Genomic DNA, 28,000 nt, shown 5'->3' on the forward strand with positions numbered 1-28,000 from the left:
ACAAATAACGGCCACCTGCCATTTACTTCCCTGGCATAGTCCAGTTTCACCATCTTTTATTAGATACAAAGTCATAAATTCTCTGATGCCCATGTGAGTCCTTTTAAATACACTCAGGTATATTCAGTAGAGGGCACCTATGGATGACATGGAGCAAAGTGCTGGGATGGTGACACCTAGGTGGGGCAGAGAAGTGGGGCCAGGGAAGGCCCCCTGGGGGCTGGAGGTACAGGCACCACTTCAGAAACAAAACCAAAAAATGCTCTCCACCCCTCCACCTCATGTGCTTGGGGTAAGGGAAGCTACCCTCACGGCTCAGGCCTGTTGCAGCCTGGCTGTGCAGGGAAGGCAGACCTGGGGGCCAGTTGTGGGGGTCCCCGCTAGTAGTGCCCACTAGAGCCAAGCCTACTGGTACCAGTTGTGAGGCAAGCCTAGGTCACCTCAAGCCTCTGCACTTGGATGCAAGACCCTGCCAGGGCAGAGCTGAAGCCTGGGGGCCCAAGGCCAAGCCCCTCCCCCACTGGAACCTTGCCAGCAACAGCAAAGGTTTGGGCTCATGGTGGGGAAGCCTGCCTGATTGTCAGGGCAGTCTTGGGACTGGCTGGGGTCCCGGGGGGGTTGGGGAAGGAATAGGAGCTGGTTGCCTTAGTCGGCCCTGGTATTCCGGTCCTCACCCAATTCTAAACCTTATCCTCAGGCAAAGGCTGCAGATGAATACACTTGTCTAGGAATAAATACGTACACACGATACACAGCAGTATATACAGAAATGCAGGCCTGGAACAAGGCTAGGTGAGAAAGCATGATCACCAGGGTTAAAGAGAAGTGCCAGGCCCCTGGGAGGAGGGAATTCTCCTTGGGGACGGATGGGCTGGACAGGTGACATGAATTTGAGTTAACTCCTCTGGGCAGGTAGGCCCTGTCCCCACTCACGGTCTCTGCTGTCTTCACCCCAAGTCCACTAGGAATTGGGTCTTTGGCACCAGTAGTCGCACTGGGAAGGTCTTCAGCCTAGCGTCTTAGACAACTAGGGCCTGGGCAGCTTCCCACCCGTGGTCCAAAGGACCAGGGGAACAAGGCAGCACCCAAAGGCAAAGGATGGAGCCAAACTTTGGAGAAGCAGGCCTTGGGAGGGAGATGGCTTTTGTTTGCTTTTGAAGCACTTCTTGAGGGGCTGGCTCAGACCACTCACAGGACCGGGAAATCCTGGGTGGTCTTGGTCCTTAGGGGGTTTCTTGGCCAGTGAAAAGCCACAGTTCTGAGTAGCACACCTCCTACCCCCAGGGGTCAGATATACACACCATCTCCTTTGTTCTCTGCTAGGGCCAGAGGGCGACAGCCCAAAGCCTGATGAAGTACTCAACTAAATGTGCCAAGCCTCCCAGATGCCAGGTCCAGGCCATAGGACAGGAACACCCAAGTGCTGGAGCCCACGGGACCTCTACACATGCCTGGGACCCCTGGAGCAGCCCTGCCTTGATTTGTTCAGACATTCCTCTTGCATCTTACTAGGTGGGAGATACGAGGGGGGAGGAGAATTCTCCTTTGAGTGAGTGAAGGATAAGGTGCTTCAGTGGCTAGACCCTCCATCCCTGTTCCCTATCCTCATCCATGCCCTGGTTGCCAAAGTGAACAAATGGCACATCCCTGCAAACAAGCTCCCCATACAGCAGCAGGGCTCATCCCCCTGAGAGTCAAAAGATTAGCTTTGAGCTGGGGTACACGGGGCCTGCAACTTGCCAGTTCTCAGCATGCATGGTCTGTGAGCCCCGGGAGATGGGGGGAAGGCAGCTGTGTAGTGGAATACGCTGTAACCCATCATTCCCTTCGGCAAGAGCCTGGGCCTGTGTGGTATGTACTCCTACACATCCTTCACACACTTGGCTGGGAGATAGAAGGTGGGGACTTGCTGGCCAAACTTCCTACCAGCCACCGGGGAGGGGGGCTGTTCACTCTTCTGCCCCCAGTGCTGGTGGTGCTCAGGGCTGTTACACAAATGAATGAATCACCGGGCGAATGAACCTACTCCTACCATCAGCACTTTTAGCACAGCATTTCTCTCCCACTGTAGCTCACTGCCCGTGCACCCTGACCTCTTTTTCCAGAACTGATGCCAGGCATTCCAGTGGGTACCCACCCAGGGAGAAATTGCCCAGTCTTGTATTCAGGGATGGAAGCTTCCTGGGGCAGAAAAAAAAAAATCCCTCAGTAAGGCAGGCTCAGGCCAAGTGGAGCATCCCTTTGTGCTTTGTCCAGGAGATGGGGAGGGCAGCACCTCTGGTCCTAGGGTCTCGAGCAGGAGGTATAGAGGGTGCAGTTGGCAAGGCAAGAGAGATGCACCCAGGGCACCCCCATATCCCTTCCAGGCCCCTGGAGGACAGAGAAAAGTTGTGCTTCTTTCTGCAACTCCTGGGGACAGGGACAGGGAGGTGGGAGCCAGCTGCTCTGGAGTGGGGGATGCCACACAGCCAAGGCTTCATGCAGGACTGGGTAGGGAGTTGCCAACATGACAGCCTTGGTATCTGGGGTCTTCAAGGGCAAGGCCAGAATAAGCCACGGGAGGAAAAGTCATCAGGAGCTGGGACAGAGCTGGGTGTAGAGCCAGGGGAGCTGGATGCCGAGCCTTTGGGCTCCCAGGTGTGAAGGACCCCTTACAGGGTAACCTGGGGCTGGGTCTTAATGTCCCAAGCCAGGCTATAGCAGAAAGTTAGGTCCCTAGAAAGGGATGAGAAACTAGAGAAGCCCAGCTCCAACCAGGACCAGTAACCTAATGGTTAGGGCAGAGCTGGGCCTGTGGAGGAGAGAAGGAAACCCTAAGATGGATTGAGGTTAATGTCTGAAAGAACTTTCCAAGTGAATGTTGGCAGGACCTAAGGCCTCTATTACTACTATGGGAGTTCTGAAAGGAAGTAGGAAGACCTGAGTCTTTGGAGCCTTAATGCCAGAACCTGTTCTTGCCAGAACTGTGCAAGAGTCCATGAAAAACCCTCACTTGTATTCTGTGGCTTCTAAGCCAAGTGGCTCTGGCTCAGGCCTCAGCACTGCCCCTAAGCAGAAGCACTCCAGCATTGCCCACGGCCCATGGAGCCTTTGAAGACAGGAGAGGGAGGCAAGTCTGAGGAGGGTGCTCTTCCTTGTCCTTGGCCTCAGGGGTCTGGTTCCCTACCAAGGCCACCCGTTCAAGCAAGCTAGCCAGACAAGGAAGCAAAACAAACCACCCTTCACCTGGTCTCCTTCAGGCCCTAGCACAGAAGGCAGCCCAATGACTCCCTCCCACCCACAGCACTGGGGACCCAGAGGCCATGAGATTGCTGCCCAAGCACCTGGATTAGAAAGACATTTCTTAAGGACAGGAATTGCTTCTCACTGCTGATAAGGTTTCCCAGAGCTGGGACCTTGCCCCTTCAGAGGCTTAGGGTTGGTGGAAGTATAGAAACATGCACCTTTTAGCTCGGAATTTAGCTCTGATGTGTCGTGAGGGTATGTGGTGGCTGGGAGGAGGACATTTCTACAGCAATAAAAACTAAGGTTTCTCTACTTGGCAATTTCCCCCCTTTGGAAGTGGTGGTGTCAATATCCTGGGGAAAAGTTCTAGATGAGTGTTTTGCCATTCCAAGCCCATTCCTGATACCTCGCTGCACCCCTGCCCCTCACTTTTGGCTGACCACATTCCCAGACCCATAGGCCTATCCGTGTTATCCCCGGGGAATGTGGACCCACCGCCTAGGCAGGATATCTGAAGGGGATGCCCCCAGAGGGCTGGGATTGGGCAGGAGGAGGAAAAGAGCCCTCCTTGCCAAGTCTGAGCTGCTGTGGGGACACCCCTGTGGCTGGGGCCTAGCAGAGGCCCCTGATCCGGAGGCCAGTCAGGAAGGGGAGGCCTGCCCCCATAGCCTGAGCATTGGAGGAGCCACTCAGGGGTTACTGCCGGTCCTTAGGGCGATGACACCAGGTGCTGGTGGTGACTCAGCTCCTTGCTGGCTGTGCCCAGAAGGATGCTCCAGTTGGGGGTGAGTAGGGGTCGGAGGGCAGCTTCTGTCCAAGCCCCTGCCCTGAAGAGGCAGTGCCCAGGGTCAGGCCTGTTGCTCTGTGGTCCCAGGAGGAGGACAGGAAACTGTCAACCCCTCCCTGGAAACCAGGGATAACACTATGCCTCCAAAGGTCTAGTCCAAAGGTCTAGTCCAAATCGGGGTCCCTCTGGAGGTCCACAGAGAGTGGCCTGGTGTGGGGCTGGCGGGGGCCCTGCCGCCCCCCGCCCGGGTTAGCAGCCGCCGTCCACCTTGATATGCAGGATCTTAGAGAAGCCGGGCCTCCGTCGTAGGGCCTGCAGACAGAACCCTGGGTTAGTTCCCCTCAGGGTCAGGCATGTGGGGCCCTCCCATTACACACCCAGGTCACCAACCCAAGCCTAGAGATGTCATCCAGGGTCTTGGGGGGCCCAAGAGCCAACTCCTCACCTGGAGTTTTGTCACCATGTCCTCAAACAGCTTCTGGGCCTCGGGACTGCTGGGTTCTTTGAAATAATCACCAATCCCAATCTGGACCACAATGGACTTGAGGTTCCGGCAAATGCCTAGGAAAAGGTGGGTAATGTGGGGACGGCTCATGTTTGGCCTGGACAGTGGGACTGCTGCTTCTCCAATCACTACTTAATGAAACCAGAACTGTCTGAGAAGATGGTCATGTGTCAGGCACTGGGTGCCACATAGAGAGCAGACCAGTGGCACCCAGAAGATCAACCAGACAGGGACTGGGGGGTGGAGGGCAAGGTCATATAGCAGAGGCTACAGTGGACTCTGGGAAGAGGAATGGGCAACATCCAATTGTGCAGGAGCTCTAGGAACTTCCCTAGCAGAAGGGATAGTTGTGCCATGGCCTGGGCATCTGGGAATGAATTCAAGGACAGAGTGGCTGAGGTGAAGCTAATGGAGCATGGAAGAGGGGAGGCAGGAAGCAAACAGGTTGGGAGCAGAGGGCTTAAGGGACTAGGTATTGCCATGAAATTGCTGGAGGAGGAGGAAGAAAGTCAGGAGGCTGAGAAGGTTCTGGAGCTGATGATTTTAGAGGCCGAGCAATTAGTTCCAGTGATCAGTCTAGGGCTAGGCCATGAAGGTGAAGGGGAAGGAGGAAGTGGATCCTGGAAATGAGAAAGTCGAGGAACCTTCAGTGCTCAGGGCTTAGGTGTGACCAGGGCCTCAGGAAGGGGAGGCCTTCCCCAGGAGCCTGAGCATTGGAGGAGCCACTCAGAGGTTACTGCCAGTCCTTAGGGCGATGACACCAGGTCCTGATGGTGACTCAGCTCCTTGCTGGCTGTGCCCAGAAGGATGCTCCAGTTGGGGGTGGAGCAGGGATCAGAAGGCAGCTTCTGTCCAAGCTCCTGCCCTGAAGGACTATGGGCAGCCTCAGCTGGGCACCCATGTCCTCAGTGAAGGTAGAGGAATGGTCAAGAGTGGAGGAGGTGGCTAGAGGAAGCTGGGCTCAGAGGACGCATGCTGGAGTCTACGGTGGAAGAGAGGAGTCTTCACCCTGAAAATGGTCCAAGTGGGGCTCACATACGTTGTCTCATTTAATCCTCCCATTCATTCCAGAAGGTCAGCTTAAAAAATGGAGATAGAGAACCCAGAGAAGTATAGTAATTGGCCAGTCACACAGCTAATGAGCAGGAGGGCCAAAATTGAGACCTAGGTCAGTCCAGCTCTAGAACCTATGTTCATACCCTGACTGTCCTGCCTTCACCCTTCGCTAGAGGCTCATGTGGGGCAGACAGCATTGTACAGCTCATGTCTCCATGTGGATACAGCGCAGTGCAATAAATGTCAACTGAACTGAACCGTTGGGACCAGATGCTGGCAGGCCTTGGCCGCCACACTGGCTTCAGAGGACACTGGTGGCAAGGCCAGGATTGGCATCCCGGTCAGTCTGTCCCTAGTGCTGGCGCTTGCTGCCTAGGAGCGACAAGAAGTTGGATATGCTACTTGCTGACAAGGCATGGTAAGAAGGGACAGTGGTACCTGTCCCCTACATTTCCATTACTCACTGTTGAAATGCAGCAGGGCCTTGGGGGTGACAGGGGTGGCTGTGAGCACCAACATCTCCAGGCCCTTCAGGCCTTCCCGGCAGACTTCAGCTGCCACCTCTTGGGTGATCTCTGACACGTGGTCCAGCTCCAGGACCTGCAGCCGCATGCAGTTTCTTGCTAGGAAGAGGAGGAAGAGGGGAGGTCCTGCTGACAAAGTCCCCAGGTCGCCTCTGGCCCAGTGCCCTGGTGCTCCTGCTACCACCTAGGCTGCAGCCCCAAGCCCTTCTGGGATTTCGGTGTCACACCCATGCCTGCTTCCCACCACCCTCCACCCCAGCCACAAGGAAAGACTTACCAAGTGATGCCAGGCCCTGTACCCCACAGCCAGCGCCCCCAACCCCCAGGGCCCGAAGGTGTGGCCAACAGCGACCAATCATCTGCAGGCAGCGGTTACTGAAGCGCGTGGGCTGCTGGCTGGAGATGGGGCAGAGAGAGGGCTGTTAAGGAAGCTTCTGGCTGCACAGCACCCCAAGCCTGCTCTTCTTTCATGCCCCCCAACCCCACTTAGGCTGGGGCCCCACCAACCACTCAGCTGTTCAAGTTAGAAACCTGGGATCATCCCTGACTCTTCTTCCTCCACCTCCTGCCGAGACCTACAGATCCTGACTCCTGAATAACTCTTCAATGCACAGTTCAGACCACCATGCATATTCCTCTGGATTCACCTAGTCTCTCAGCCAATTCATCCGGCACCTGCTGACAGCAAGCCATTTGTTCCTATATCCTCTCACTCAGTCACTCAACAAAAGCGCCTCAAGCATCTACCATAGCCAAGAACAACCGAGCTAGGCCCTAGGGATACAGTGGTGACAGTACAGACTTGGTCCCTGCCCCCAAGGAGGGGTGTGGGCACAGAACATAACCAGTCTGGTGTGATCCTGTGTTCATGATCAGAAACACTGCAAAGGCTTCCCAAGGTCTTCCTAGGTAAAATGCAAAAATCTAACCCCCTTAGGCAAGACCTTGCCCCCACCTTCCTCTCCACACTCACTGTTCTGCCCCGCCAGCCACAAGGCCACTCATGCCAAACCGGCCGTTTCCCTGAACGCTTCATTGCCCAACATTCACCTAGGCAGTAGATTCCCTGGCGTCTGCCACACACTTGATAGCAGGGATATAGAAATGGACATTCACAGCCCCGACCCTGAGAACTGTGAGCATAGTGGACACCCAAACAGAGAGAGATGATTGCAAAACAAACTACAGCAGGAGTGGAGAGGAGGCGCAACAGGAATGGGGGCAGGGGGGAGCAGCAGTCGTGTGCAGAGAAGGCTTGGAGGACAAAGTACAGGGACAAATGAGCCTGGTGTGAGGAACTCCAAGTAGAGCGGTGGATGATATGGATTCTCCCAACAACCAGCTCTCGTGTATTCTACATTGACCTCCCAGAACAGCCCTTCATGCGCCAAACAAACGCGGCTATTTCTAGCTGGTGTTGACTGAACACTTTCTATGGGCTCTGCAGGCTGGCTGGAGATGGGGCACATCAGTGATCACTATATACACATCAGTTTGAGCCAGCTACAGTCCTACTAAGGCTGTAAGATCTCTAAGATCACCCTTACTTTGCAGTTGAGAAACTAAGGCATGACTGGATTGCCCTAAGTCACACTGCCAGTAAGCCAGGACATCACTCCAGGTCTGATTTTGAAGCCCTGCTCCTAACACATAAATACACAGACTGATGAACCTGTATCTGTCTCCCCAACCAGTTTTTGGAATGGCCTGGAATCCGTCCTCAGCCCCAGCCCCAGCCCCAGCCCAACCCCGGCCCCTCCGGACCCCAGCTGGGGCTCACCAAGGGTGAAGTGGCGCCACCTGGAGGGAGACAATCTCTCTGCAGCCTGCGCCCAGGGCCCAAATGACCTCATGGCCCACCGGGTCGGTGGCACTCCTGTTGAAAACATAGAGCTGGGACCTCCCATCCCAGTGGCCTTTGCTCCCTCCCCCTTGGACCAGAGAACTCTTGGGTCCCTTTGCCTGAGCACTGGGGGAAGAATATGCAGATCCCAGGGATCCCTTTGGCCTGGGCCAAGAGGGTACGAGTCTGGTGGTATGGACCTACCTGTAGGTGACAGCCTGCAGGGCACGGCAGTAGCAGCTGGCCAACCAGAGTGAGCGGTCAGTGAGGATGTTGGGACAGTGGGAGATGCGCAGGATCAGCAGATTCCCCCCAGCAGCCTTCAACAGGGACTCGAGCCCTGCTTCCAGGCAGCCCCTGGGGATGGCCAAGAGGTCAGGGCACTGCTTGTGGTCGCTTCCTCCAGAGGAACTATCCTCTGGATAATCCTGGGTCCACAGCCCAGTAACACCCAACCACCCGCCCAGCACGGCCTCACCGGGTGCTCCGCGCATACTCTTCTTTGCTCTCCTTCTTGCCCCGCTGCCGAGGCTTCAGGTTCTGCAGTGTCAGGGAGTGAGCCTGCGTGCACCACTGAGCCAGCATTGCCAGGAACTGCAGGGATAGAAGGGTTACCAGGGGATGGAGGGGTCCAAGCTTGGCTGGCTGGAGGGAGACCAGCCCCAGATCAGGAGGCCCCAGGAGAGCACTGTGGGGGAGGGAGGCTGAAGCTGAGGGTTGCAAGGGCCAGAACTTGAGGGCCCAGGTTTTCTGCTGGGACAATGGCAGATTCCCAGCAGGGGTGGCAGACAGGGACAGGTACCTTGGAACAGACGCGGGCATTCTCAAGCAGCACCCGTGTCCACACTGCAGGGTGGCGAGCCACAAAACGCCAGTCTCGGCAGACCTCAGCAGCATGCAGCAGCGTGCGTGTGTCCAGGTAGGTGAAGATGCAGAACAGGGCGGCTCGCATCTTGAGGATCTCCGGGCTGATGACCTCGTTGGAACGTGAGGGGCTGCCCCTCTCGGCTCGCCGACCCCGCCCACTGCCTCCCTCAGGGCGAGCTGCACAGTACCAGAGGGTCAAAGGTCAGTATAGAGGGTCAAAGGCCAATGTGGAGGTGTGGGTGGGGTGGTAGGGTGGGGTAGAACTACATACAGAAGGGAGGGGCATGAGAGATCCATGCTGGGGGGCCACTGACGTGGCTGCTTCCCCCTCCACTGCATACCCCACCTCTAATTATACAAATTAGAAAAAGATGGCCTTTCCTTAAATAAACTGTCTCTTTAAAATCATGTATCATCACATTGTCCAAACTCATCCCCCAGATGCAGCCACTGAGTCAAGTCTAAGAAAGGGTACAGATGGGGGGTGTGAAGGTACAGATGGATAGAAACCCGTCCTCTATGAACAGAAGGCCAGGGCAAGGCTGCCCAGAACAGTCACTTGAGAGCAGCCATGCACCTGACCTGAGCCCTCTAACCTCCCGACCCTGACCCTGACCACCCACATATGCACATGACCTTCTGCATATATAAAAGGGGGCTCTCCCTGCTGTTCCGGGGACTTCAGTCTTCAGTAACACTCAGCTACTCTACTATGAATGTCAACGAGCCTACCATGTGAATGGACCCCCTAAGATGTGGCATCTTTGTGCAATACCGGACATTAGCACCCCTGTGCTGCAGCACTGCTCTGTCACGTGAGTTCCTTGCCCAGGGCACTTGTAGGAGAGTTTGTTGTTATGGGAATTCTTGGACATGGGGAAAATAGGTATAGGAGCCCAAGAGATTCAGTGCCTCAGCCCCGTGTCCCCTGAGAGGGCCCAGCACCAAAGAAAGTCTGGCCCCTCTGGCCTACCCTTCCAGGACTCACCTGAGAGCCGGCAGCTGCTCAGTGGCCCAGCCATAGCAGGCCCAGAGCGAGGGGCATCTGAGGGGCCCTCAGCCTCTGACTCCGTGGTTCGGGAGCCCACGTCTGAGACATCACCCTCTTCCCCCTCCGTGCTGTGTCGGCGGGGTCTGCGCTGCCAGTTCTGGATGGCCTGGCGCCGCAGGCCTGAGCTGCGAGGGGCCTGGGTGCGCTCTGAGCCACTGTTGGCAGCCTGGGCCCGTGTGCCCAAGCCCCCAGGGCCACTGTCCTCGGGGACCCCCTCTTCTGGCCGGGGTAGCTCCAGACTGTCACTGTCATAGCAGCCTGAACTCTGGGATGCAGCAGGGACACGGCTGGAGGCCCTGGGGTGGGGTGGACCAGACGGTGAGGAGCGAGGGGCATCAGGTCTGCCCAAACTCCCCATGCCACCCCTACCACCAGCCAAGGGCAACCCACCCACCCTACTTTCCAAGAACCCCCTTCCAAGAGAGTGGAAAGGCAGACAGAGGTGACCCGAGGAGTATGGGGAAAGGAGAAGGAGCCAAAGCCCCAGATGGGCCAGCCATCCAGGGGGCCGGGGGATCTTTCCAGGGTGAGGGTGGGCTGCGTGGGACGGGCCAGGCCCGAGGCTTACCCTGTGCTGGGAGAGGAGCCATGCCTCGACACGGCGTATGTGCTAGGCATGGCCGGGCCTGCGTGGTGTTCTCGCTGTGGGCCCCCAGAGCGGGAGGGAAAGGTTGGGGGGGCAGAGGAGGCAAGAGGATGAGAAGGAGCAGGAGAAGCAGGGCATAAGATGGAGAGAAGAAAGGAGGGAGAGGAGAGAGAAGGAAAAAGGTTGGGAAAGATGGACAAATAGACAGACAGACAGCCCAGAAAGGCAGGCTCACCAGCCCCTCCCCACACCCATCCAGCACCCCAGACCCCAGCTTGTGGCTCCTGGGCTCTCATTTTGGCAGAGATGGGCCCCTGAGAACCAAGGCGGCTGGATCACAGCCTCGGGGGCTGGCACTTCTGCCCAATCAGAGAGGCAACCCCTGTGTCCGGACCCCTATTTCAGGCCTGGAGTCTGCTCCCGGGGAAGAGCCGAAGCAGGGAAGCATGGAGCATCTCCAGGGGAGGCCAGGCCATGTGGGACGTGGGACTCTCGGGGCAGGCGGACACTCACCATTCTGCCTGGACCCCGGGTACCAGGCCCGGCGCCACCTCCCCCGCCTCCACGGCCCAGGCTGGCGCTTGGGGTGCTGCCACAGCTGCTGCTGATGACCTGCAGCTGCCGCTCGGCGCGGTCCGCCCGCTCCAGCAGCTCCTCGATGAACTGCTGCAGCCGCAGCTTGGCACTCGCCTCCCGAGCTGCCGTCTCCTTCAGGAACTGGTCGATCTGCACCACCTCCCTAGGCCCGGAGCAGTCTCTTACCCCAAGGCCTCAGCCTGGCTGCCCGCCCGCCCACCCTCTGGAGGAGACCCTGAGCAGCAGGGAGAGACACGGGCACAGCTGCCCGTGGTGCCTACTCACGCTTGCACAGGTGCATGCAGAACAGGCCCAGGCACGAGGCCCTGCACCACGGCACACACATAAATGTAAACATATACCCCAAGTCACACACACCCCACTGACCCAGCCCCAACGCACCTGCCAGACACCCTACTCCCCACGGAAATATCCTGTCCCACTCAGAGCACCTCCTCCCTCTGGAAACACTCACGGGCATACAGCCACATGTGCACTCAGGCACACGTGCTCACGTCATGTTCACTTGCAGGCATATACGCAGTCTGAGGCAGGCACAGTCCCACTCACACATTCAAACACATGTACACATACATACATTTTCAGAAACATTCTCAGATGCAGAAGCCTCCGGGAAGTGCATGGACACACAGCACACTTCAGAGTCACTTGAGCATTTACTCCCAAATGTATTTATAGCTCTTCATGCATCCACTCAACATTTACTGAGCAGCTTTTAGGTGTCAGGCGCTGTTCTAGGTATGTAGGGATACAGCAGTGGACAAACCTGAGAAAAGCTCTTGCCCCCATGGAGCTTCTGTCACAATGGGAGTAGATAAATAATATCTGTATTTTCCACAATTCTACATTTAAAGACCAGAGAAATAGGGAGGAGCCAGCAAAGAAAACTAAAAAGGAACAGACAAAAAGATAGAAGGACATCCCAGGAGAGTGTCCTAGAAGCCAAGTGAAGTAAGTGTTTCAAGGATCAGCTGTGTCAAATGCTGCTGATAGGCTGAGGTGATGATGAATGGGCCTTGGCAACATGAAGGTTGTTGGTGATATGGAAGACCGTGGTGGAGGTGGACAGCTGTCTGCTCAGAGTGGGTTCGAGAGAGAAAGTGGGAAAGGACCTTGGAGACAAAGAGTATAAACAATACTTTCAAGGAGTTGTTCTACAAGGAGAGAAAAGGGACGGTAGCCTAATAGGGCAGAGGGGTTATGGCAGATGGGAGAAACGACCTCATGCTTAGATGCTTTCAGGAATGATACAGTTGACAAGGGAAATCTGATGATGGCAAAGGAAGAGAGCAGAACCGTGTCATGTCTTTGAGTAGGCAAAAGGGAAAAGGATCTGGTGTCACAAGGCAGGGGCTGGCCTTGGCTAGAGTCATAGGAAAACAAGAGGATGGGATGCCTGGGTGGCTCAGCAGTTGAGCATCTGCCTTTGGCTCAGGGCATGACCCCGGCATCCAGGACTGAGTCCCACTTTGGACTCCTTGCATGGAGCCTGCTTCTCCCTCTGCCTGTGTCTCTGCCTCTCTCTCTCTCTCTCTCTCTCTCTCATGATTAAATAAATAAATAAAATCTTAAAAAAAAAGAAAGAAAGAAAAGCAGGAGGAGCAGTTTTCACAGCCAGGCATGCAGTCACACTCGCATGTACTCACAGTCCTAACACACACGGTCCTGGCACTCTTGGCCTCCCACACACCACCATTACATGCTCGGGCCACCGACACCATAGGACAAAGCCAGGGCCACACACACACGGCCACTCTCAGGCCCACTCACGGTGGTGGCAATGGCAGTGACACACTCGGTCACCCAACCAGGAACATTCATGGGCACACCCGGCCACGGGGCCCCGTGGGCCACTCACTGCTGCTTGCGGCTCAGCTCCTGTTCCTTGTGCACCAGGTCCTGCTTGAGCGAGGCCAGCAGCTCCACACTCACGTCCACCTGGCGCGAGAGCTCGGACGCCCGCTCCTCCAGCTCCTCTTTCTCGCGCCCCAGCCGCGCGCTCTCCTGCCGGGCCGTCTCCAGCTCGGCCGCCTTGCGCTCCAGCTCGGCCTGCAGCCGCCCCACCTGGCCCGCGATCTTCTGCTCCACCTCCTCGCTCAGCCGCTCCAGCCGCCGGTCCACCTCCAGCTTCTCCAGCGCGCGGATCTTGAGGCGCGCCAGGCCCTCCTCGTAGGCCACATCGGCGGGCGAGGGGGACGCAGGCGAGGCGGAGGCGGGCCCGGGGCCCGGCCCGGGGGGCGGCGTCGAGCAGGCCGAGGAGGCCACTGACTTGCGGGCAAACAGCTCCCCCAGCGGGATCTCGATCTCGCGCAGCGCGTAGCGCGCGGCGGCGGCGGGCACGAGGCCCGGCTCGGCCAGCTCTTCGCAGGGCAGGCTGGCCGGTACCAGGTCGCCGGCGAAGTGGGCGAGGGGTGCGTGGTGGTGATGGTGGTGCAGCAGGTGCGGCGCTGCGGGCGCCGGCCCGGCCGCCTGCTCCTTGCCCTGGAAGGACGTGCTCTCGAAGACCTCCCGCCGCGCGCCGGGCACGGCCAGCAGGGCGGCGGGCTCGGGCGCCAGCGGGAAGCCCGAGGCGGCGGCGGCGGCGGCGGCGGCGGCGGCCGCGGCGCCATCGCAGATGCTGTTGGTCTTGGAGAGGATGTAGAGCGTCTCGTACGTGTGGCTGTACTCCAGGTGCGCGCGCAGCGACGACAGGCTCCGGAAGCGCTTGTGCTCCCCGCAGCGGGGGCAGCGGTACGGTAGGTCTAGCGAGGCCATGGCCCCGCCGCGCCCGCCGCGCCCCCGCTCCACCGCGGCCGCCCCGCGGGTCAGCCGGGCGCGCTCATGGGGGGCCGCGGGCGGGCCCCCCTGCGGGGTCAGTAAGGCTCAGGGCGCCCACGGCCAGGGGCGAGGAGGCTAGAAGAGAGGGAGTAAGCCTTAGGAGCGAGGCCTACAACCCCCGCAAGAACACTGACTTCCCCAGGAAACACGCGCGTAACGGAGGGGCGAGGGCGCACCAGTGCTTGGCCTCCTGGAGGGGGCTGGCCGGCTCTGGTACCTGCAGGAGGCCTGTCCATGTACGAGTGAGAAAGAATGAGGATTCTTTAAGGGGGGAAGAGGGGGCATTCATTATGCTTAGAGTTACAACCTATATTCCATCCTAGACGTAACCCAAGTGCCCATCACCAGTAAAATGGATAAACGGCGATCTATTCCCAATGCAATTTTAGCCAGCAACAAGAAAAGGAAGCACTGATACACATAATGACATAGATGAATCCACCGGATGTGCTATTGCATGAAAGAAGCCAGAGCAGAGTGCATACTGTAGGATTCCACACATACGGAGTTCAAGAACAGACTAAATTGATTATGACAGAAGTCAGAATAGAGGTTGCCCCCAGGGAGACTATATACCGAGAAGGGGCAGGAGGGAACTTTATGTGATGCTCAAAATGTTCTAGATCTTGATACGAGTGGTTATACATGTGAATATATACATAAACAATCAAGCTGTATACTTAAGGTTAGTGCACTACATGTATTTCACTGTATGTATCTTATATCTGAAAAAAAATTCCTTAAAAGATGATGCTTATTTCCATGTTATGCCAACCATACCCATCAGACAGGCTGGACTCTTGGTACCATGTTGCAGTGACCAAATTGTCACCTCACCTGATGATACCTGTGTGTGTGTGTCACTGTTCCTGTCCTGCTTCTGTACTGCACCCTCCCATCGCTCCCACTCTAGGCACGTATGTGCTTTTTTAGAGTGCTTTGCTAGGTCGTTCTCCATTAAGTGCCCTGCCCTGCCCTCCTCTTTGCTCCAAGGGCCACCATATTTGTCCTCTCCAGGCCTCTTCTAGCACAAGCTACCACCCTTCCTGACATCCTACCCCTGGTCACCGTCAACTCCCACTGTCCCTCCTCCCTCATCTCTGGCTTCTGCTCACATCTCCTCTGCCTCATGGAATCTCTACCTCATTCATCACAGCCCTTCTCTTCCTAACTGCCTGTAACTAGGCTTCAATCACCCTCTGCTGTCACTGTGCTCCTCTGGGTCACAGACCACCTGCTTATCAATCGAGTCATCAACAAGGATCTTTACCCACTCGTTCCTTAGCTGATACTACTGACCACTCCATCTTCACAGGCTGCCGTGAAGCTGCCTGCTCTGGATCTCCAACCTCCTCTTCTCATTGCCTTCTGAATCTTCCTGCCTCCTGACCTTCACACCCTCTTAGCATCTGCCCTCTCCCTGGCAGTCTAGTTTGTTCCCACATGTTCACTCCCAGCTTGAAGCCATTGACTCTCAGCTCTGCGTCTCCATCGTGACCTGCTCTCAAGTTCCCTTTACCTTCAGGCATTTCCACATGGATGTTTGGGTGAATGTTTATTCCCTTTACCAGCCCAGCACCCAGTCCTTCTCCTGGTAAAATCACTCTGCTGTGACCTTGGAGAACCATTCTTCCTTCCCCAGTTTCTCAGTTCACATGGTCTGAGTGGGGGTTGATGGTCCACCCCAGCTCCAGGGGTCAGAAAGTGATAGAGACCTGGCCAAACAGAGTCCTGGGATGGGCAGAGATCCCCCAAGCTGTCAGGAAGTCATTCCTCCAGGACTTATCTAGAACTACTGAGGAAAAGCACCCTCGTTGGTCTCAGGTTTCTAAACTGATAGGGAAGGCCAGAGCCACAAGGGCTACCTTTGTCTCTCTGGGGAGAAACTTCCTGCGAATGAGCCAACACAGAGAAGCAGAACTGAAATGGAGAAAGAGATTTCTCACACTGTTTGAGATCCTGGTCTGTTCAGTTGGGTAAGCCAATCAGCTCATTTGTTGCTTAAGCCATTTGGAGTCAGGTCTGTGGTACCTGCACTAGAAAGAAGTCTTAGCCCACAAATTGGAATGAGAAATGGAATATTTTTAAAGGAACAGACCCTAAGGAGGAATTAGCTGAATCAAGAGGGGAAGTAAGATAGTACCACTTCCCCCCTCAGAAGCTGGCAACCCCTGCTACACAGCAGCAAAGCAGCTGACCAAACTCTCCCACTGTCTCTGGAGCTCAGATGATGTTCCTACCTGGAACATTAGGGAACTTGTGGAAAAATGTCACCATGTTGGGATATGGCCTTTCCCACAGCCTCAGTAAGGTCCAGCAAGAAACAGACACACTCTGGCTGAGAGGGGGCACATCTGAAAGCAGAGAGGAAGAAAATGGTGCTTTGCCTAGAGAGGCGTTTTCTGCCTGAGGCCAGTAATCCAATATGGCTGAGAGTCAGATAATTAAGAGCCAGTTCTCTGCTTCTAGCTAAAGTCAGCTCAAGCAAAAACAGGGAGGCTGGAAACACAGAGAGAGGCAAACCTGGGCACTGACAGGCTCTTGACTCCTCAGGCCCTCCAAGAACCCCTCCTGCTGTGCCCTCCAGATCCACAAAGGCAACGATGGCTTTCATCAAAACAGGCTTCCGCTGAGATGCAGCTTGAGTAGGAAGGGGCAAAGGAACTCTGCTTTCCACGCTAGACTAGGGGTTTGCATTGCCCCATGGCAGAGGCCTAGCTAGAAGCCGCAGAACCACGAGCTCCTGGGATGGGCAGAGCACCAAGGGCTATTGCTAAGAGACAACCCTGCTCCTCCCCTATCACTATCACCAGGGACTTGATTCAAGAATTACAACTTCCAATGAGGTCTCTAGTTTGGTTAATGGCTCTGGGGACAACTGAATGCAAATTGACTGGAAGCTTCCTAATGATTAAGCGGATTGTATTGCCAGAAAAACCCACAAACCTGGAAAACAAAGGCCAGGGATTACTCAGCTCCTAATGTTTCCCACCCCTTAAACTTGCATCAGTGGGAGGTGATGCCCCCCCTCATGCTGCTTTTTTTGGGGGCACAGAGCAAGAAGGACAAGGGAGGCTCTTCTAGATGGCAGAACCAAAGCAGCCAAAACATGAGTCTGGGACCCTTACCCTCACTAACTGATCAAGCCTGTGGACCATGCTATGGGTCTGTGACTAGGGAGTATTTTTCCTCGTCTCCCCTCTTCAGCTGCATGGGTTTTGTTTTTTCAGCTATCTGATCTTTCCTCCATCACAGTCTGGCCATAAGTTGAAAGACAAGGGCCTAGCTCAGTAACTATCCCAAGGAGACAGCCCATCACCAAGATCTTTGAATTGGGGCTGGACATGCTAAGTGGGTGAGAGCTTGGAACATCTCCTTTCTGGAGATGGGACAAGTGTATTTTAAGTTTTGTGAGGGATAGTTGTGTTATGATAAACAGGAACATTTAAAAAATTGTACAAGTAGGGGGATCTGTGTAGCTGTTGTTCAGAGGTGGGATGCCATGGACATTTATTGTTTTTGCTGTTCAGCTCCAGTCCCCCTTTGTGACTAGACCTCCAGTTTTCCCTTGGAGAACCATTCCCCTCATTTTGGGTTGGGCTCGGAGGGAAGCACATATGACCTTAGCCTGTTCATCAGTCACAGTGATTATTCATCCTGGGCACATTTCCCACTCCAGGTCCATACAGCCCCTCCAGGACCTGTGCCCAGCTGGTAGGATGTGAGCCCTGAGCTCTTTGTCCCATTTCTATCTTCCTTGGGCAAGAAGAACAAAAAGACTCCTGATGACTTACTTCCCTTGAGCATCCAGATCCAGAGGTGCCTGAAATTGTAATCCAGGACTTGTCAATTGTGTGAGGCAGCAAATTCTTTTTGCAGCCTAAACCGTTTGACTCAGTTGCCAGTCACTAGTAATGAACCTCTAGACTAACAATGACCCCCAGTGTCAAAAAGCAAACCTTGGCGGACACCTGGGTGGCTCAGTTGGGTAAGTGCCTACCTTCGGCTCAGGCCATGATCCCAGGGTCCTGGGATCAAGCCCTGTGTCAGGCTCCCTGCTCCTTGGAGAGCCTGATTCTCCCTTTCCCTCTGCCTGCAGCTCCCTCTGCTGTGCTCTGTGTCAAATAAATAATAAAATCGTAAAATTAAAAAAAAAAAAAAAAAAGCAAACCTTGGACTTCCCCTCACCCACTCCCCAGGATCCATCCCTATCTTCTTTAGCAGTGCCACTGTCCTCCCAGTCACACCATACCACTGACCATCTTGACTGTGCTCTCTGCTCACCATCAAGACCTGTTGACTTTTTCCTTCAACAGTTCTCTTCTGCTGCTCTGTGCCTTCCTCACACTCAGACTGCTGACTGGGGCTTCATTCAGTTCAGGGCTCTGTTCTGTCCCCTATCAGGTATCAGATTCCTCTGTCTACAGATGACTCCCACTCATGCTCTTTCAACAACTCCCAGCATCTACCAACTGCAGCCAGACTCAGCTTCACCTTTGGCCTCACTGTCCTCTTGCCAATTTGAGAGTGAAAGTGGCCTGGCTGTCAACTGGGTGGCTCAGTGGTTCGGCGTCTGCCTTTGGCTCAGATCGTGATCCCAGGGTCCTAGGATCGATTCCCACATTGGGCTCCCCACAGGGAGCCTGCTTCTCCCTCTGCCTATGTCTCTGCCTCTCTCCGTATATCTCTCATGAATACATAAATAAAATCTTTGAGAGGAAGGAAGGAAGGAAGGAAGGAAGGAAGGAAGGAAGGAAGGAAGGAAGGGAGGGAGGGAGGGAGGGAGGGAGGGAGGGAGGGAGGAAGGAAAGTGGCCTGGCTGTTTTACTTGCATTGCTCTGATTACTCTAGCTGGATATTTTTTTCACACACTTAACAGTCATTTATATTTCTTCAGTGATTTGCCTATGCACTACTTTGCTCATTTTCATACTGAACATTCATATTTTCTTATTGATTTCCAAAGGCTTTTTCTAATATTGATCCCTTGTCATTTATATACTACAATTGTTTTTCTCCAGTGGGTTGACTGTTTACAATCTTTATTGATATAATAATGCTGATAGTTTGTTTCAATAAAAATCTTTAGGATTTCTGATTTTGTTATCATGCTTCATTTAAGTCCAGCCCCACTAGAAGACTATATAAACAGTCATATATCTTTTGTTTTTGTAGTTTAGGATTACCTTTTTTAAAAGTCTAGAACAATTTTTAAAAATTAAGGGCCTTAAACAAATAACCATAGTACCATAAATTGACAGTGACTTGGTAGCATGCAAATACTTCAGAATGTATGGTTTCCTTTTATGCAATGGAGTTTTATTTTATTTTTTTAAAGATTTTATTTACTTATTCATAAGAGACACAGAGAAAGGCAGAGAGAGGGGCAGAGACAGAAGAAGCAGGCTCCATGCAAGGAGCCTGATATGGGACTTGATCCTGGGACTCCAAGATCATGCCCTGAGCAGAAGAAAGATGCTCAACTGCTGAGCCACCCAGGCGTCCCTATGCAATGGAGTTTTAAAATTCAACTAGAAATAGCATGCATGATGAGACAGGATTTTAAAAAACCATAACTTGTTATGGACATTTTCACACATATTCAAAAACACAATATGGTCCTAAACTCCTATTTACCCATCACCCAACTTCAACACTGATTAACTTACAACAATTCTGTTTCAACTGTATACTTGCTCCCCTGCCTTGCACTTCCCCCACCCCTACAACTGGATAATTTTGAGCAAAACCATTATATTATTTTACCCAAAAAGTACTTTAGTATCTATAAGACAAGGATTTAAATTTCTTTTTAAGAAATACTTAGTCACTGTTCTAACATCACCATCATTAGGTATATTAAAACCAAAAAGTAGCCTCAAGAGCTAAATCCAAAAGATAGTGCTCTGAAAAGACCAACAAAACAAAAAGCAATCTACTGGTAAATCTATTCAAAGGGAAGAAAAGAAAAAAAGAAAAAGAAAAGAAGAAAAGAAAAGAAAAGAAAAGAGAAAAGAAAGGAAAGAGAAAGAAAGAAAGAAAGAAAAAAGAAAAGAAAAGAAAGAAAGAAAATAACACTATGAATGAGAAAAGGGATATGACCACTCACAGATATTTTTTTTTTTAATTACTAAAATGCTACCAGGTACAACTCTTGGCCCAAATTTTTGAAAATCTGGATGAACTGAATATTTTTCTAGGAAAATATAAATTATCAAAATTGATTCAAGAAGAAATAGAAAACCTGACTAGATTAATAACTATAGATAAAATTGAAGAAGTTGGCAAAGCAACCAAAGATGTTATAATTAGAATTCAGCTCACACACATACAACTGTTCTGGAACACAATTTTCCATAATGTATGGTCAGCCTGGTATCAGGGCACCTGTACGTACCTGCCCATCCCAACTAAGTGCTGGTCCCTTTTGTGGGGGCACTTTCAGGGCATCAGAACTGGTCAGCCTTCTCCCTCCCCTCTCCACATACTTTTGAAGCATCCTTTTCCTGCACAGCACCCTGCTAGCCAGGCTCTGAGAAAGGGGAAAGTCTGAGGGTGCAGGCCTGAATGTAGATGTGCAAAGCAGAAGGAAGGGACTTCTCGGGTCCAGGTGGCTCTTCACCTGAGGCCAGCCTGCCCCCTAGTTTCCCTCCACAGGCTGGAGCAGAGGAATGACTATGAATCATTCTTAGGAATATTTTTGCCTAAGATGTATACACTTACTCAGCATGAGCATAAGCTTTGCCTGAATGCAGGCAAGAAGGTGATGGAGGGAGGGGGAGGCAAAGAGGAAGCAACCGAAAAATAGAAGTGTTGCCTGTTCAAATTCTATCATAGTCCTGTATTATTAGTATCATAACAGAACAGTTGGAGATTTTCCTTTGCATTCTAGTCTCCCAAATCAGTAACATCTGCAGCCCTAAGACCTGCCTCCTTTTTGAGCCTGGCCCTGCCCCTCACCATCCCCAGGGCCCTGTTATGTCCCTTCTCCCTTCTGAAATGCCTATCTCAAGTCTACTTTCTTCCAAATCCAGCTGAAGGTTTTCATTGGGTAGAAGAATTCTCCAGGCTGAACCAGAGGTATTGTCTTTTTTTGTTGTTTTTAAGGCTTTTCAGATGTGTGAGTCTCATCTCTTCAAACAAGGCCGACCATCTCAAGATGTGTGTCTTCTCCAGCTCCTGTTTACTGTCACATTCTCATTGACTCTGCCAGAATTCCTGTAGTGGACATTTGTATTTTTATCTGCTCGACAATTCTTCTCCACCTCTGGTAATACAACATCTCATTCTTTCTTTGGTGAGCTGCCCCTCTCCACTCCCTGTAGTTCTGACAGGGCTGCATGACCCAGGCCTGTGCAGTCATGGTGCTCCTATCTCTTTGGCCACAATGAATGACCCAGGAATGGGCACATTCCTCAAGCTGAACCAACAGAGTCCTTCACTGGGAATGTCAATGAAAGATTGAGGAGTTTCTTTCTCCTCTGGGATCATACGCTAGGATGATGAAGCTGTTTTGGCCTTCTATAAACTCCACCTACCACATGGAGAAAGCCCATGCGTGATGGGAAAAAAATTATAACAACAGAGTAAAGCTGAGCCAAGAGCTAGAAAGAGTCCTCACCACATTTTTGAGAACCCAGGTGCAGTCATGTCCCAAACCCACTCATCCCCCTTCCTTCTAGTTATCTGAGTTGGTACATATCCCTTTTTGCATAAAATAATTTGAGTGGGATTTCTGTCCCTTGTAATTAAAAGTCCTAATATTCTTGCAAATCTGTATTTTTAGCCTCGAATTCTGTCCTGAGCTTTATTAAAACATGAATTCATTCATTGTACATTTACTGAGTACCTGCTCTGTGCCATGAACTGTATCAGGGCGCTGTGCTAGGTATGCTGAGGACACTCAGACCAGCAAGATCCAGATCTTGCCTTCAAACAGCTTGTGGTCTCCTCCAACAGACTGAGGTATTAGATGATACAGTCATGAAATTAATGCTATGTAAGAACAGGATTCTACACTCAACTTAGCTTGAGGAATTGGGCAACTGGGGAACCCCCAGAGATGGTAGCATCTAAGATGACTCTGGAAGAGTAAAGAAGAGTCAGGTGAGGAAGTATAATTATGAGGTTGTGGGGAGGGGAAGGAAGGCATTCTGAGCACCAAAAATGGGATCCATAAAGACAAAAAAGTATGCCTCCCCCTGGGAACCAAAATGTAAGCTCTGTCTCAATTACTGCTACTTCCCCAGCACTTCGAACACTGCACGGCATGGGGTAGTTGCACGGGTGTTTGTGGGATGAAGAATGGCCCATCTAATCAGATGTACAACTGAGAGAATGGACTACCAAGGAACAGGGTCAGGAAAAAGGCTATTGGAAGTAGAAATTGTTAGCCAAGGTAGCAGGAGCAGCAGAGGAAGGGAAGTCGAGAAGACTTGGTGACAGAATGATTGTGGCTGGTACTAAAGTGAGGAGTGGGGCAGCCCAGGTGGCTCAGCGGTTTAGCGCCACCTTCAGTCCAGGGCCTGATCCTGGAGACCCGGGATGGAGTCCCATGTCAGGCTCCCTGCATGGAGCCTGCTTCTCCCTCTGCCTGTGTTGTGTCTCTGCCTCTCTCTCTCTCTCCGCCCCTCCCCCGCCCATCTCATGAATAAATAAATAAAATCTTTAAAAAAAAAATAAAGGGAGGGGTGAAGGATCAAACTCAGGTTTGGGTTTTGAGCATCTAGGTAGATGGGGCTGTGGTTCAGTTCAGAGGGAAAGTGAAGCAAGGCGGGTTTGGGGGAGACATCAGTTTAGTTGTAAGTTCCATGAGTTTGAGGTTCCAGTGGGCCTTGGAAGTAGAGATAGATCATCGGTACATAGTTCACAACGTGGAGCAAAAAACAGTTTTGGCAACATAAGCGTAAATGTAAATGAGTCGGACCAGGCAGAGGGTGCAGAGAGAAGAGAGCTGGGGAAAGGTGGATCCTCAGAGAGGTGGAGGAGGGAAAGGAACCAATAAGTTCCTAAGAACCAGCAGAAGCCATGAAAATTCTGTGGGAAACCTTTCAGAAGAGAGGGCGTCAAGGAGGGAAGGAGTGGGCAGTAGGGTAAATGATAATGTAAACAGCAGAAGTTGATGACACAAGTAAGAGCAGAGGTGCAAAGGGCCCACAGCAGACTTCAGGGAGCACTGCTTTGATGAGCCTGGTTGATGGGGTTGAGGGGAGAGTGAGGTAGAGACAGTGAGTGGACACAGGAAGCTCAATTGTGAAGGTGAAGAAGCTGCATGGGAGATTCCAGAAGGGGTTTTTGTTTTTGTTTTTGTTTTAGTAGAAGGGGTTTTTAAGATGAGAGACACCTGAACATATTCAAATACTTCTTAGAGATAACCTAATTCTAATCTATACCATCCCTTCCGTGAGCCCGAGGTACACATAGCCCAATGCCTTAGACCTAACATTTATAGCGATTCTTTTTTTTTTTTTTAAGTGCTCCTTACAAGCAGCCTATAGAGAGGGAGAGGATGAAAAGGATATTTTAATAGGTGGCTCAGAGCTTAATATGGCTAGTAACATCACCATACCGCGATATTCACCTTCAAGCTTCCTTCTTTCTCCTATTTCCCATCTTGACCAATGTCTTCATTATCTGCTCCACACCTTGATGCAACCCCCGAGGGTTTGAATTTTCAAAGTCCCCCTCAGACCTCATCAATCACCAGTTTTTTTGTTTTTGTTTTTCTTTTCAATCACCAGTTTAAAGATTTTATTTTTTAAATTTTTATTTATTTATGATAGTCACACAGAGAGAGAGAGAGAGAGAGAGGCAGAGACACAGGCAGAGGGACAAGCAGGCTCCATGCACCGGGAGCCCGACGTGAGATTCGATCCCGGGTCTCCAGGATCGCGCCCTGGGCCAAAGGCAGGCGCCAAACCGCTGCGCCACCCAGGGATCCCTCAATCGCCAGTTTTTGTAATACTACCTTCTAAATATTTGACTCTATTTCCTCTAGCCCCTGCCCCAGACCCTAATTATCCCGCTCTATCTGGTCCACTGATACTATTGCTAACTGCAGTCTCTAACTCCTCCAGCTTTGAATTTTTATGTTTTCTGCAAATACAGATTCAGTCATGTCACTCTTCTAAAATAAATCTCCGAAAAAAAAAATAAATCTCTGAGGGCAAGCCATTTTCTGGGATGTAAAGTCCACAGTGCTTTGCCCTCAAGGCAGATTGGGACCCAACCACCACTCAGCCTTGCCAGCCTTGCTTTTGCGTTTGCTCCCCATGTGCATCCTTAATGAGCCCTGTGGGGCTTAGCTACACTGAGTAATACCATGTGTTGTCACACCCTCAAGTCTTGGCTCATGCTGGTCCCTCTTCCTTGGACTTCTCCAAAATGGTGAATTCTACAGGCCCAGCTCAAATGCTACCCATTCCAGAAGCCTTCCTTGACTCTCTCCTTCAGCTCATATCACATCACAGCACAAATCACTCCTTACCATAGCTCTTCACACATGGTAACAGGTGTCACATGCTGGATGGTCATGGACTTGTTTGCACATCAGATCCCACCCTACGCATATACTGGAGGGCAAGGGCAATGCAAATGATTTACTGTCACACCTTCCTCCCACACAGTAGACATCAGTATATCATTCTTAGAGGAATCACACTGAATAATGGATGAACTGATTGATTTCATGTAGCCAGTGATTTCTACCACTCATTATCATAGAACTGGATGAATCTGGTTATAATTAAGTCAATCTAAGAATCACCTGGAATAACAAGTGCTTCCCTGGCTCTGCTTACTTCCACCCACTGGGAAGTAAGAACTTGCTGTGTCTCCTTAACTCTGTAACTATAGGGACACCTGGGTGGCTCAGGGGTTAAGTATCTGCCTTTGGCTCAGGTCGTGATCCCTGGGTCCTGGGATCAAGTCCCAAATCAGGCTCCCTGCATGGAGCCTGCTTCTCCCCCTGCCTGTGTCTTTGCCTCTCCCTCTGGGTCTCTCATAAATAAATAAATACAATTTAAAAAAAACAAAACAAAAAAAAAAAACTCTGTCACTATAGCAGAGTTCCAAGCTTCCCTGCTTCATTTTTTTAATCCACTCAATGAAGAGATGTCAAACACAAGGGCCATGCCTGCCACTGGAGACACAAAGATGAATCAGACAGCCAGGCCCTCAAGATGCTTACAATCTGATCATCTAAACAGTGAACGTTTACCAACTAATTATTCTGGTCAGGTACCATACTTCTCATTTAATCCTCATGAGTGCTGCCAAGTTGGTGGTACTGCCTCTATTTTAGAAGGAGGAAAGTGAGGCTCAGAGTGGCCAAATCACTTGCCCAAGGCCAGGAAGTGACAGGAGAAGACGTTGCTTTCATGGACCCCCTGGAACCATGCCTCCCAGGATTCTTGTCCTTATGTGGTCCCCTCCCATATTGACTCAAAGCTTGGCTATGTGACTTGCTTTGGCCAATGGGACATTAGCAAGCCTGACACAGGCAGAGCCTTGACAAGCAGTTGGGCTTATCCTCTTGGAGTACTTCCATTTGGGATCCAGCTGCCATATACAAAACTTGGACTAAATTACTAATTAGATGCTACCTGTAGAGAGACCCTGGAGGATGAAAGGCCAATTTGATGTTCCTTCCCAGCCAGTCCCTCAACTGAATGCTGCTAAGAGGTGCCACGTGAGCCCACAGCTATGGCCACAGTCATGGCCAACCCACAGACCATGAAAAATAATAAATCACTATTGTCTTAAGCCCCTAAATTCTGGGGTGCTTTGTTACACACCAGTGAATGAGTGACAAGCTAGGATTTGAACCAAGCACTACCTGAATCACTTCAAAACCCACACTCTTAGGGGATCCCTGGGTGGCTCAGCGGTTTAGTGCCTGCCTTTAGCCCAGGGCGCGATCCTGGAGTCCTGCGATCTCGAGTCCCGCGATCGAGTCCCGCGTGGGGCTCCCAGCATGGAAGCCTGCTTCTCCCTCCTCCTGTGTCTCTGCCTCTCTATCTCTCTCATGAATTAATTAGTTTTTTAAAAAAAAAACCCACACTCTTAGTTTCAACATGTGTTACTTTTGACTGGGAGTAGAATGTCACGCCAAGTCTACAATATTTGTCGGCTGGCCCAAGATAGCACTCAACGAATATTTGTTGAATGAATGAATAAAGGGAGTGGTGGGCTTACGGAGAGGCAGGAAAGCCCAGGGAATTCAAAAGTAGATGGCAATTATCTTTTAACAACCATCACCCCCTTCCAGCTACAAATATTCCAAAAACAATAATATGCTAGGCATCCCTAAATCTAGAAACAAGCATGTGGATATCACCAAACTTCCTCTCTGTATCTTTCTCTGTTAAATTCAGATCAGGCAAAATTGAGAAGTTAGCAGAGTTTGGGTTTTGATGGTCATGCTCCCTGCCGCCAAATCTCCCACCATGCTTCAGCCATCTCCTCTACCTCTCACTCGGCCTTCGGAGCCCAGGAGCTCTTTCTACCTCTTTCCATAAAAATGAACGTGCAGGAAAGGAGCAGAGAAGGTGGAACTCACAGAAATGGGTAAAGAAGATTTGGATGTTAATAGATGGCTTTAGAGGCCTAAGAAATGAAGCTCTAAGCTCAGTGCTTTCAGGAAACATCTGCCAGCAGGTGGAGAAGGTGTTCTAAGGATGGAGAGGCAGCTGGAAGTGTCCCTGTGGATGGAGAATAAAGGAATGCCCCCTGACTCTCCAAATCCCCACCAAGAGGGAGGGGTTTCTGGCTCTCCACATCTGGGCCTGTGGTCCGCACAAGTGTACCTCCCAGAGCAGTCACTATAGCCTAATGAAGACCCACAGGGGTCAATGCATCCAGTCCCCTGCTTCCTGGCAGCCCTGACACTGTCTTTTCTGTCCTAAGCTCCCCCCGCACTCTTGTGCTCCTGCAAACATGCACACACCTCCCAAGGTCACACATACATGGCTCCAGCACCTGGATTCCACACCCAGAAAGCCATCTGGGCCCCTCCTCACTGCACGGCCGACCTAAGAAGAGAGCAGGCCCCACTCCCCATCACAGGCACACCATGGCAAGTGCACACAGGCGCCGTGCCACACACTCACATGCAAAGCAATGCAGTGGGGAGCACACATCCAGATCACTGTGGGCAGTCACTAACGGAGGCACGGGATATGAGGAGGCAGAAACATGCGTGCACACACATGCACACCTCCAGATCATCCAGACTGTCACATGTGCACACCGACACGCACACAGATACCTGGAGCCTCCCACAGACTCCCGCACAGGTGCCCAGCCAGGCCTCAACACCAAGCCCCTCCCCCACCCCTTTTCAGAAGCAGGTGGAGAGGGCTGGGTTTGAGGGCGCTCCCCTTCCTCCCTCCCTCTGGCCCCGCTCTCCAACACCCAGAGTCCCAGTGGGGGCTGGAGCCCGCCCTCGCCCCCGCCCCCCAACCGGGCTCCGGGAGCTACAGGCTAGGATGGGGGATGGGAAGCCTGGTCTCAAAACGTTCTGATTTTAATTTCTTAAATTAACCCCTTCCTTGCCTCTGGCCTGGCCTGCCCAGAATCCCTCCCGGTCCGGCAGCCTCGCGGGCCTCCCGAGGGCTGTGGGGGAGAAGGAAGGGGAGGAGGAGGCAGCGGCTGGTGTCCTCCCTGCCTTCCCTCTCCAGGAGCGGTCCCGCAGCGCGCCCATGACTCGCCCTTACCTCCTCCACCCCGCGGCGAGGCCAGGCCCCGCGGCCCTCGGCTGGGGGTGCACAGGCAGCCCCCGCGTGCCGTGTCCAGATGCAGGGCCGCCCCGGGGCCTCGGATCTCGTTCCCCTCCGCAGCCTCGGGTGGCCGCCGCGGCTTGCGCCCCCGCCTCCTTCTCGGGGCGGGGGCGGCCGAGCCTCCCAGCCAGTCGCAGCGGGAGGGGCCCACAAACCGGGTGGGGGAAGGTTGGAGGAGGAGGAGGGAGGAGGAGGGGGCTCGCGGCCGGAGGAAAGGAAGAGAAGGGGGAGGGAGGCAGCGAGGAGGTGGGGCGGAGCCGGCCCCTCCTTCGGGGCGGGCTCTCCCGCGAGCTGGGGAGCGGCAGATGCCGCCAGAAGCGGCTGCGCTGGGACCCCACGTTTTGGGCTGAAGGTGCCATCGATG

At 52.6% G+C, this 28,000-nt stretch overlaps 1 protein-coding gene across 1 annotated transcript; it reads right to left on the minus strand.

Moving 5' to 3' along the window:
* Positions 1-21: 21 nt before the first annotated feature.
* Positions 22-28,000, minus strand: FBXO41 (F-box protein 41). Its single transcript, XM_077842904.1, has 13 exons — positions 27,574-28,000; positions 12,900-13,933; positions 10,958-11,183; positions 10,427-10,500; positions 9,796-10,154; positions 8,743-8,984; positions 8,419-8,534; positions 8,145-8,297; positions 7,878-7,973; positions 6,375-6,493; positions 6,038-6,196; positions 4,458-4,573; positions 22-4,324 (listed from the first exon to the last, which is right to left on the minus strand). Exons 2-13 carry the CDS (start codon positions 13,793-13,795, stop codon positions 4,262-4,264), a joined length of 2,619 nt encoding a protein of 872 aa, XP_077699030.1. The 5' UTR covers positions 13,796-13,933; positions 27,574-28,000; the 3' UTR covers positions 22-4,261.

This window comes from Canis aureus, chromosome 12, assembly GCF_053574225.1.
Source record: "Canis aureus isolate CA01 chromosome 12, VMU_Caureus_v.1.0, whole genome shotgun sequence".
Lineage (NCBI taxonomy): Eukaryota > Metazoa > Chordata > Mammalia > Carnivora > Canidae > Canis > Canis aureus.

What these genes read in the sequence shown, in the direction of transcription:
- FBXO41 (XM_077842904.1), bottom strand. Translation starts at nt 13,795, where the DNA reads ATGGCCTCGCTAGACCTACCGTACCGCTGCCCCCGCTGCGGGGAGCAC. An exon ending in GAGCTGAGCCGCAAGCAGCA is followed by an intron (nt 11,184 to 12,899) that starts GTGAGTGGCCCA and finishes CTCCGGGCCTAG; the next exon opens with GGAGGTGGTGCAGATCGACC. An exon ending in ACAGGGCCTGGCATCACTTG is followed by an intron (nt 6,197 to 6,374) that starts GTAAGTCTTTCC and finishes TCCTCTTCCTAG; the next exon opens with CAAGAAACTGCATGCGGCTG.